The sequence below is a fragment of the Belonocnema kinseyi genome, chromosome 6 (assembly GCF_010883055.1).
Source record: "Belonocnema kinseyi isolate 2016_QV_RU_SX_M_011 chromosome 6, B_treatae_v1, whole genome shotgun sequence".
In the NCBI taxonomy this organism is placed as follows: Eukaryota; Metazoa; Arthropoda; class Insecta; order Hymenoptera; family Cynipidae; genus Belonocnema; species Belonocnema kinseyi.
In genome coordinates, this window is record NC_046662.1 from 75,147,161 (window position 1) to 75,158,281 (window position 11,121).

The following is an 11,121-nucleotide window of genomic DNA, read 5'->3' on the forward strand; positions in this document are numbered from 1 at the left end:
ACGAATATTACGAATCGAAACTAAATTTACGTATTACGAGTACATACTTACTATCTTTCGCTAAAAGATTATTATGGCGCAACCTAAACTTTCGGAACGAGAGAGGATATCTGTATTAATGATGCGTGGTTGGGGAGATCGAATTCGATCTTATGATCAAGTTCGTATGCTTTTTAATCGCACTTTTCGTAATGGAGAAGGGTTAAATCCTGTCTCAAAATCAACAATTGAAAGAACTGTAAGGCGCTTTATGAATAATGGATCTATCAAGGACCTTCAGAGAACTGGTCGGCCAAAATCTGCAGGATCTGAGGAGATGTAGATGAACATAGCCCAAGCATTTATTGAAAACCCACACCTTAATTTACGTCGAGCTAGTGATGAGCGTGATGTTGCTCCTGAGACAGTGCGACATATTTTAAAAAACATTAATTTCTATCCTTATAAAGTTCACCTGGTACAAGAGCTCAATGAAGACGATCCTGATCGTCGGGTGGAATTTTGTGAAATTATGATGGACAGAATTGATAGAGATCCTCTTTTCTTGTACAATACAGTATTTTCAGATGAATCTACTTTCACTTTAAAAGGTGAAGTTAACAGGCAAAATTGTAGATATTGGTCCCACACAAATCCTGATTGGATGTTGGAGAGTCACACACAATATCCACAAAAGATTAATGTTTGAGCCGATATCTTGAATGATACATTGATAGGCCCTTTCTTCATCGATGGTAATCTCAATGCCCGTGCATATAAAGAGCTTCTCAGAAACCAAATTGTACCAAGATACAGAGCTCATCAATGAATTTCTCGTTGAAATTTACTTCAGGAATTGCACTGAACTCTCGGAAAACTTTGTTAATTTCAAATAACCTCTAACTGACCTTGAACGTTACAATTGACCTATGACTTGGGTACGTACCTGAACGTAGAATTTTCCACTCTAACGATTGCAGATGTAAAAAAAGGATGTTTCCACTTTAAAAAACAAAGTTGACCTTCAAAAAGACATGAAGGTCAACTTCAAGGTCAATATGAAGGTCACCATTAAATTCCTCGTTGAAATTTACTTCAGGAATGACCTTCACTTTTTTGAAAAATATTTTACCTGAGGAAATATCCAACCGTCTCGGGACTTTTTAGACACCCTGTATAAAAATGCAACTGCTTGGTTGAAAATTAATCTACGTTGGTTATGGATTCAATTATTTGTATTTTAAAAACTTGGTCTTTTCGGCTTGGAAATTTAAGTATGGTTATGTTTTAAGAAATTGCCCATGTGCGCGCAGACTTATTTGCACCACTAATATCTTGAAACTGACCGAAATATTTCTAGAAATATTTATTGCGTATTTTTTAACACTTTAAAACATTTAAATAGTCGGTTTTTCATAGTAAAGCTTTTTTCATTAACATAGTTCAAAGTTGTTACAAGAATATAAAAGAATCCTTGGTTCGGGATGAATTGATTGACTAATAATATCAATAATTTTTTTAAGAGTAAGGAAGTTATGGCCATTTATATTATATTAAAAATCGATTTTTATAGTAAAAATTGTCTCATTCTCATAATTAAAAGTCGAAGTGAGAATAGCAAAGATGCGTTGATTCTAGATGAATCGATTGACCTAAATATTGGTACATTTAATTGAAGAGTATGGTACCTATGGTCATTTATAATACTTGAAACGTCTGTTTTAAACAGAAAAACTTTTTTCGTCAACATAATTTGAATCTGATACATGAATTGAAAATTCTCTTCGATCATAAATTTTGAAGTAAAATAATTCTGACAATTTTTATTTAAAAATTATAAAGTTGGAAAAGGTATAGGGTGTGATAGAACTCCCCCTTCCCTTTTCTATATCGAAAAATTACGATTTAAAATGCAAAATTTCATTTATCTTATTTGTCAGTGTATTTAATTTGTTTTTTTTATATTATTTTGTAATTTTGTATTCTTAGTAAATTTAAGATGTACAGTTTTCTCCTTTTTTTCTTAGTTCCTCCTTTTTTCCTATTCTCAAAAACTTCCCCTTTCCTCTTTAAATGTACGATATTTGAAAATACAATATTTGTATTGTGCGAAAAATTCTCTGAAATTATTCAGTGTAGCCATTATTGGATAATAATTAAAGCGATTATAGCACTTGAGTAAAGTATTCATGAATAAATAATTTACATGTTTCCAGTGCTGAACCATTAAAAATAATCTAAAAAGTTTTGAAGCTGAAACATTTTAAGCATGTTGAAAAAGTGAAAACTGGAGACAGAAGTTGTTACACAGTATAAATTGGAAATAGTTGCAAAACATGTAGTACTTTTTAAATAAGTATTAGAAGGTGAACACTTTTTAGTTAAAATGTACAAAGTTAAATACCTGATTAAAAAATGGAATATTCCAAATTCATGAACTGCAATATTAAATGTTCTGACATGAGCAATTTTTAATTTGAGTCTAAGAGCACTGAGGAGTAGGGCGTAGTGAAAATGCTAAAATAAATCAAATCGTTTGAGCTGGGGGGTGGGGGGGGGGGTAGTTTGGCATTCGACAAAAGTGAAAAAAAATGTAATCATTAAAATTTAACGATTTCAAATTCAAAATATTTTCTTTTGGTTCAAAAATAATGACGAACTTTTTTATGTTTACAGATTTAGCTAGTAAATAGTAATAAAAAAGTACGAAATTTAAAAATGAATTTAAGCTCAATTCGAATTTGTTTAAAAAAGTGCAAAAACATGTTTTTTTGATTGAGTCATATGTACACATTGTGAAAAAGTTGAATATGTCGAACCTGAAATTTATTCAGCGTAACCAAAAAAACATTTTATCATTTTGCTTTTTCGGAAAAAAAACTTTTGTCGTGATTCCGGGTTTTTGGGATTTAATTTTTGCTGTTGCGATTTTTGAAAGTTATAAACACCACGAAAGAGAATCAATCCAAAAAACATGGGTTTGTACATTTTAAAAAATTCTAAGTAAGGCAGAATTGTTTTTTATTTTAAAGATTTTTAATTGTAAATTTAAAAACGAGAACAGAAGATATTAACCGATTTTAAAATTTTTTCTTTACTTAGTTCGGATTTCGATCCTCAAATTCTTGTCCTCTGTAGCTCAAACGATTCGATTCGTTTAAGCATTTTCACTTCTCTCTACTGAAGTCATACAAAATTATTGAAAAATTTAACGTTTCTTATCAAAAGATTGTTTGTTCTTTTCGACATATAAAACTAAATGTTTAATCTTTCCCCTATTTTCCCCTTTTTCGTGAGAAAATTACTCTAATTTTCCATTTTTTGAGCTCTTTTTGTTCTATGATCCCTGTAAGTTTATATTTTTAAAATAATAAAAATAAACATTTTAGTTTGTTTATTATTTAATAAATCACTCATTCTTCCTCTAGGATGAAGCAAGTACATTTGCCAACGGGAAGAAAAGTGCTCGTGAAATGAGCACCGTATAAATATAAATACAAACAAAGTAAAAGCATTCGAGATCGAATTCACTAGCTAGTTTATTAAACATTCGACCATTTGATTGAAACTTTTTATGTAGATAAATCTTTTTCCTTTTGCTTAAAATAAATAAAAAATTTGCAATTTTTAAATTTTGATCTGAAAATGTTCCAGGAGAAAATCAGGGAAAAATTAGGGAATTTCGGAAATAAACTTTTGCGGTAGCCCTGTAAATCAAAACTTTATATTATTATATTCTATATAAAAATGATATTTTTTCAACTTTAACTTTTAAAAAAGGTTAGTTTATTTGAAATTTAATTTAATTTAATTAGTGAATTCAATCCAAGACTTTTAATTTATAGCCCGATATCGGACTTTTCTGTGAGATGAGATTTATGGGACCGTTTTGCCCGCGTTTTTGTTGAACTCGAATTTTATGAACCGTTAATCCGAACCAGTTATATTGAAGATTAATTCTCTGTTATGGCGCGATCAAATTCTGTTTCACGCCGTGTATCCTACCCTCGAGGTAAAGTAAATTGCATCTGACCGCGTGCTCCCTCGGTTACTTGGAAAGCCGCCAAAATGCATTCTTAACTTACCCATCGATTATGACACTGACGATAATATAAGCTTTTGAGATCCTACACATTCCTTTATTGTGCTCCAGCTTCCGCAGCGGACCTAAATTTTCTGATTTTTTTCTTAATAACAAAACATTAGGGACAACCATCGGTGGATACGAGTACAAACTGAATAAGGAGCCTGGCATAAATTACGTATATTTTTGTTCTGAAAATTTGAAACACGTGCCCCTTTTTATAGTTGATATTTTGACCAAGAGAATATTTTAATTTTTCTAAATCAGTTGTACTGAAAAAAGCAAGGAATGTTCAATAAAATGGTTGGATCTTTAACCAACACATATTTATAGTGGAAACATTCAATAGCCCTCCCTTCTATAGCCCTTCCGAGAATTGACGCTGTGACGCATGTGGGTGTAGCAGGCGTTGCGCAGGTTCTGCGGTTTTCACTCAGACGAGCACTCAGGTGCGAACAAACAAAAGCGGAGCGAGCTATCATGAGTTAGTTCCTAGCCACCGTCAGCCCCAAAATCGGCGCTATAGAATAGTTTCACTGTATTTACAACCAAGCAATTGCATTTTTAACCAAAAAAGATGAATTTTCAAATCAAGAAGACGAATTTTCAATTAAGAAAGATTTTTTAGTCAATAAAGAAAAAAGACTGTCACCCAAAATGTGGATTTTCTACTCATACAGACTCATTTGAAAGAAAATGCTTTAATTTTTAAGCAAAAAGTTGAATTTTCAACGAAGAAGATAAGTTTTCTACCAAAAATGAATTTTCAACAAAATACATGGATTTTTAACCAATAAGTTTAATATTCAATCAAAATAATTAATTTGCTATCAAAAATACATTTTCCATTTTGAAAGCGAATTTTCTACAAAATATTTGAATGTTCAACCAAATAGTTTTATTTTTTACCAAGGTCAATGTTCAAGTCAGAAAGGCAACAAGAAAAATTAATTTTGGAGAAAGTAGTCCAATCACTTGGCCTTTTTTTAGTGAAAATTCAACTTTTGGTATATAAAAGTCGTCTTTTTGGTTCTTTTTTGTAGAAAATTTGGTTGTGAATCAATATTCTTGGTTGAAAATTCTACTGTATTCTAAAAAATGCGTTTTTTTGGCTGGAGAATATATAATCTATCAACTATTTGGTTGAAAATTGAATCATTTGATTGAAGATTCATGTTCGTAGATTGAAAATGTTATTATTCCGTTAAAAATTCGTCTGTTCTACTTAAAAGTTTAACTATTTGATTGTAAATACAACTGTTTGGTTAGAACTATGAAGTCTAGAATAACTTTTACAATTATTTACATTATATATTTTACCTTGCAATTCTAAAATATTTAATCCTTTTCAAAATATTTATAATAAAGCAATAATATTAAATAATTATTATTATTATAAACACTTAAAAGTCAAATCGCATTTTTTTTACGAAGCTTCGGTCTCTCTTACAGAATAAATATAACAATGAACAATCAGTCTTTTGTTTTATTTTGGAGAGAACTGTACGTAATGAACATCCCTAATATTTCAATTTTATTGTTATTAACCCACATGACGGCAAGCTAAAATCGTTTATGATTACATTATAATTAAGTTCATAATTATAATTAATTATTTAAAATTATAAAAATTTTAAAAATCGCAAATGCGAAAAAAAGACGGAAAAAAGATATTATATAGTAAGAAGGACTGGAAAAATTCAGAGTCGTTCACTATCCGATTCGTCCAACGTTGGCAGCTTTGCACAGTTTCGACACTTGATCGTGTTCGCCAAATGATTGTTGCACACATTTTTATCGCATGCTGAACATGCTTGCTTAACTTTCCGATCTTTTGATGGCGGACACAACGCACATCGAATTCTGCATTTCTTTGCTGGTGGTGCACTCGTTTCAGCTGTTGAGATCTGCGATGATTCTGATGATGCGTTGTTATTAAAAACCAAATCCATGTTCTGCCGATAAAAAGTACTCAAACGTTCAAGCCAACACTGCTTCTTGCCTTGATTTACTGGTACACTAGTTGATCGGATAAATTTACCAAGATACGTTTTCATGTGGAACCGACTGGTTGCTCGCTTTTTCCAGTAACATTGCGATGAATCACAAAAGCTGCGACTGAAGCGACGTTTTTTAAATTAAAAGACATTGCGGGAGACCACTGATTCATTTTACATTGAGCCATATATGAATGGTACATTTGGTCAAGAGTGTCAACGCCTCCTTTTGTTGCGTTATAAAAAAGACTTATAATCTGTACTTTTATTCCTTCTGCATTCCAGCATTGCAACTATCACAACAACTATGACAAACTGAAATCTATTCATCAAAACTGTTTTTTCGTGCAAACATGAGTGATATGAATACTCTTTTCATCACGGTATTCACAGTTGATGTTGCAATGAATAGTGGGCCTACGAGGCCCGGCTAGTCTTTTTGTGTAAGTAAAAAATATATACGTTTCTGTGGAGCACTCCACAAATGGAATTTTCAGAAAACCTTAGTTTTTATGTATTGAGACTTCACCTAAAGAAATTTCCATGCACAAGTGCATACTTCATATAAAACTCTTTGTAACTCGAAAATTGTGACCCGACAGGCCTCTTGAGACCCGTATGCATTTTTGAGGGTTAAAATAAGGCAATGTAATTGACGAAATGATCCATAGATTCTTAAATGAATTTGAATAATAGTTGTTGAATATAAATATTGGAATAAATTTGTTTTTCAATTAAAAAAGAAAAAGGGGCGTGTTAAAAATTTAATTAAAAAATTGTTGAGGATTTTAAGAACGGAAAAGACACTAGATGAAATTCCATTCATAAATTGCCAGATGCTTTCGCTGAAAAGCTTGAGAGTGAAATTGTAGATGGATATGACTGACGCACGAGGTGCTTTTCGCGGTAATGAATGTCACGGCGTGACCGATCGTTTCCAGGTTAGAGGTTCGTCGATACTAAAATGGTGAGAAAACACTTATTTAGAAACAACAAGTACATAAAATCTAGAAAAAAGGAAAAAAAAGACTCTCCCAAAAAAACAATTCAAATCAAACTCCTCAAAACCTAATTTTTAGTATTGGAATTAACGAATTAGTTAATTCATCAAATAAATAATTTGTTTTCTCATCCTTATATTTAGTTGTTTTTAATTAACTAGGAAAGAACGAAGCGTTTAATTATCAGATGTAAAAGCATAGGTATGGAAATGAATCTGGAAAATCCCTTGATTATGATTAAATTCAGAGACTGCTTGAAATTGTTTCATTACTTTAGTTAGCCACACTTTACAATGAACGTGAAAAGCCCTAATTACTGTAGTGCATAATTACCAACCTCGCTTCTCTATTAATTTTATCCAACATTTCTGTCGTCAATATTCTTCACTAAAACATGCAATACGCTTTGCTACTAATTCTTGGAAGTTTTTAATTTTTTAATATTTGATTCAAGTGAAAAATTATATATATTTGCAAAAAAAACTAATTATTCCCTTCTTATTTTCGGTTACAGAGGTCAAAATGGAACTGGAAGATCTGATGGCTGATATTAAGAAAACAGCGAACAAAGTTAGGGCCAAGTTAAAAGGTTCGTATACAAAATGATTATTATTATTATATAATCTTCAATTCGCAATTTTAAATCTGTAAAATTGGATACATTTTAATTTTAAATGTTCAAAGCTGCATCACTACATAAATATTGAAGATTGTTTAATTGTAAATATTTCTTATTGAAAATAGTTAATATTTGAGAATTGTACATTGAAAATCGTTAAAATTCATGAATTTTCCATTTTAAGTCTTCAAAATTGAAATAGTTTAAAACAAAAAAACATTTGTAATTTGTAATTCTATATTTTCAAAATTCAAGAATTTTCAATTGTACTCTTCAAAGTCTAGGAGATGTGTTTATTATTAGGTTCTGCCTATATTTATTTATAAATTGCAATTTTAAAGTTTTACCATGAAAAATTGTGTAATTTTGATGATTGACCTTTATAATGTCATCAATTTTGGACAATTTAGAAATGAAAATTCTTGACTTTTGATCTTCAAAATCATCACAATCATCACAATTTAAGATATTTTATTTAAACATCTTTAAAATTGGAGAAGTTTAAACTGCAAATCATTGAAATTAAAAAATTTTAATTTACAAATCCTTAAAATTTCTATGGTAAGTTTTTTAAATTGTAGAACTTTAAATTGTAAGTCTTTAAAAGTCAATACTTTTTAAGTTTGAAATTTTCCATTTAAAAATTATTTAAGTTTCAGCTTTACAATTAAAAATTCTGTAATTTTGATGCTTTATTATCAAAATTTCTGCAATTTGAAAGATTTTGAATTAAACACTAGACTTTTGATTTCCAATATCATGAAAATTTGTATTTATACGTATTTAGAATTCAAGTCTTTTCCATTGTGATTATTTAAAATCGTAGAACTTTGAATTGTAAATCTTTAGATTTGAGGAGGTTTTAAGTTAAAAAATTTACATTAAAGATTATGCAAGTTTTAGCTATAGAATTACAATTTTTGTAATTTTTATGCTTTACATTCGAATTTTGTTCAGTTGAAAGATTTATAATTAAGCACTTGACTTTTGATTTCCAAAATCATGAAAGTTTAAGAATTTGTATGTATGCATCTTTAATATTGAAGACTCTTTAATTGTAAATCTACAAAATTATATAAATTTTTAATTGCATGTCGTTAAAATTCAAGAATATTCAATTGTTAATCTTCAAAATTAGAAAACTAAACAAAATGCTTCCAATTACAAACCTTAAAGGTATAAACCTTGAAAATTGCTTTCATTATTTAGGAATTTTTAATTGTAACTCTTTAAAGTAATTTAAATTTTTAATATTTTAAAACTGAAGAGTTTTTAAATTTACAAATTCATAATTATATAGAACCTAAAATTGTAGATCATTAAAACTTGAGAGTTTTTAATGTTGGCAATTTAAGATTCTGTAATTTTGATGACTTATATGACGAATTTCTTAAATTTCGCAGATTTAGAGTTAATCACTTGACTTTTGATTTCGAAAATCATGCAAATTTGAGAAATTTTATTTATATATCTTTAAATTAAAGAGCTTTTAATTATAACTCTTCAAAATTATAGAACTTTACATTGTAAATCTTTAAAATTGAAAAGTTTTTAATGTTCACAATTTATATTTACAAATTTGGCATTTACCATTAAAACTTCTATAATTTGTGTATTTTACTCAATTTTATTTATATTTTTTTACATTTTTTAAAATATTTTTCCCATTTCTTTAGCTTGGAAGATTTAGAATTAAAAACTTTACTTTTGATTTCCCAAATCATCCCGATTTGAACATTTTCATTTAAATATCTTTAAAATTGAACAGTTTTTAATTTTGACAATTTATATTTACAAATTTTGCCAATTTTAAATTTACCATTAAAACTTCTATAATTTGTATGCTTTACATTCAAAATTTCTTCAGCTTAGAAGATTTAGTATTACAAACTTTAGTTTTTATTTCCAAAATCATTCAAATTTGAGAATTTATATATATCTTTAAAATTGAAGAGTTTTTAATTTTGACAATTTATACTTACAAATTTGAAGTTTTACCATTAAAACTTCTATCATTTTTATGATTTACATTCGAAATGGCTTCAGCTCAGAAGATTTAGAATTAAAAACTTCACTTTTGATTTCCAAAATCATCTAAAAAAAAATTTTAATAAAATTAAACTATTAAAAAAAAGAAATTCAAAACTACATCATTTAAAATTATACATATCAACAATTAAAATATCTTCAATTGCAACTCTTCAAGATATACCTATTTCAAAAAGATGTCCACAATTTCATGATTTTTAATGATAAACATTCAAATCTAAAGAAGATGTCGAATGTTTAATTAGAAAATTCTTTAAAATAAATGTTAAAATCCCACGTTAACTTCAAATTTTGTTCTTTGCTTCTAATTCCTGCTGGTATAAAGTCTTATATTTAAATGAAAGTTAAAAATTTAAGGAAAAATTCAAATGGTATAAATTCTGATGTAGCTATTTCAATATTTGTTCTAATTTATGATTATTAATATCATATTTTATATTCGGAGTGTCTCGTCGTCCCGAATTTTGGCAGAAGTAGTCAAATATTTGTCATGAGCTTAGCTAGTCGTCCAGAATTTTCAAGACGTCTAGTCCATCGCCTTTTCCAACTCTCCGAATTTTTCGGGACGACTAGACGTAGCCTTTTATAATACTTCAAATTTAAGCATATATTTTAATTTAACAATTGGACAATCAAAATAAGAAACGCGTGATAAGCCCACGTAGCGCGCTATTTTTGCTACTCTGAATGAAAGAAATAAAAATCAATTAAAAAAGGAAATGTTACTAAAAATCTTAAATTTTTGAAATATAGAATTAAAAGTAAGCTTATCCTTTTTCGAAATGCAGTAATAGAGCAAAACATCGAGCAAGAGGAGCACACGAACAAATCGTCGGCGGATCTCAGGATACGTAAGACGCAACACTCGACGTTGTCTAGGAAATTCGTCGAGGTGATGACAGAGTACAATCGGACGCAGACTGATTATAGGGAACGGTGTAAGGGGAGGATACAACGACAACTGGAAATTAGTAAGCCACTTAATTTTACAATATTTACCCAATTGCCAAATTGCCAAATTTCCAAAAGAAAAAAGTTCCCCTTTCTTTTCAAAGACATGGCTAAAAGTCTTTCAATTGGCTGAAACTACTTTCTAAGTGCATTTAATTCCTCAGTTCGAGCAAAACCTGTCATTTTCCTTTATTAGAAGATGAAAACCTTTAAATGGTCAATTATAGTTAAAAGGATAATCTCAATTTTCGTGAAAGATAAATTATGTTTTGGAATTGATAAAATTATATTATCAGGTGACTGATTTTCTAGTTCATAGGGATCACAGTATATGTCCCCTTTTTTACCTGATCTCTTTTTTTTCTCCTTTTGCCCATTCTCCCCACCTTTAATTTGAAAACTCTCCTAATACACCTTGAATCGATCATTTTTACCCAATTT

General features: G+C 29.2%; 1 protein-coding gene across 1 annotated transcript in view; it reads left to right on the forward strand.

The window, feature by feature from the left end:
- Positions 1 to 11,121, forward strand: part of LOC117175238 (syntaxin-1A) — a 133,661-nt gene that overhangs the window by 104,401 nt on the left and 18,139 nt on the right. The window contains exons 3-4 of the mRNA XM_033364911.1: positions 7,576 to 7,650; positions 10,518 to 10,700. Of these exons, the coding sequence (XP_033220802.1) occupies positions 7,576 to 7,650; positions 10,518 to 10,700 (258 nt within the window). The remainder of the gene's footprint in view (positions 1 to 7,575; positions 7,651 to 10,517; positions 10,701 to 11,121) is intronic.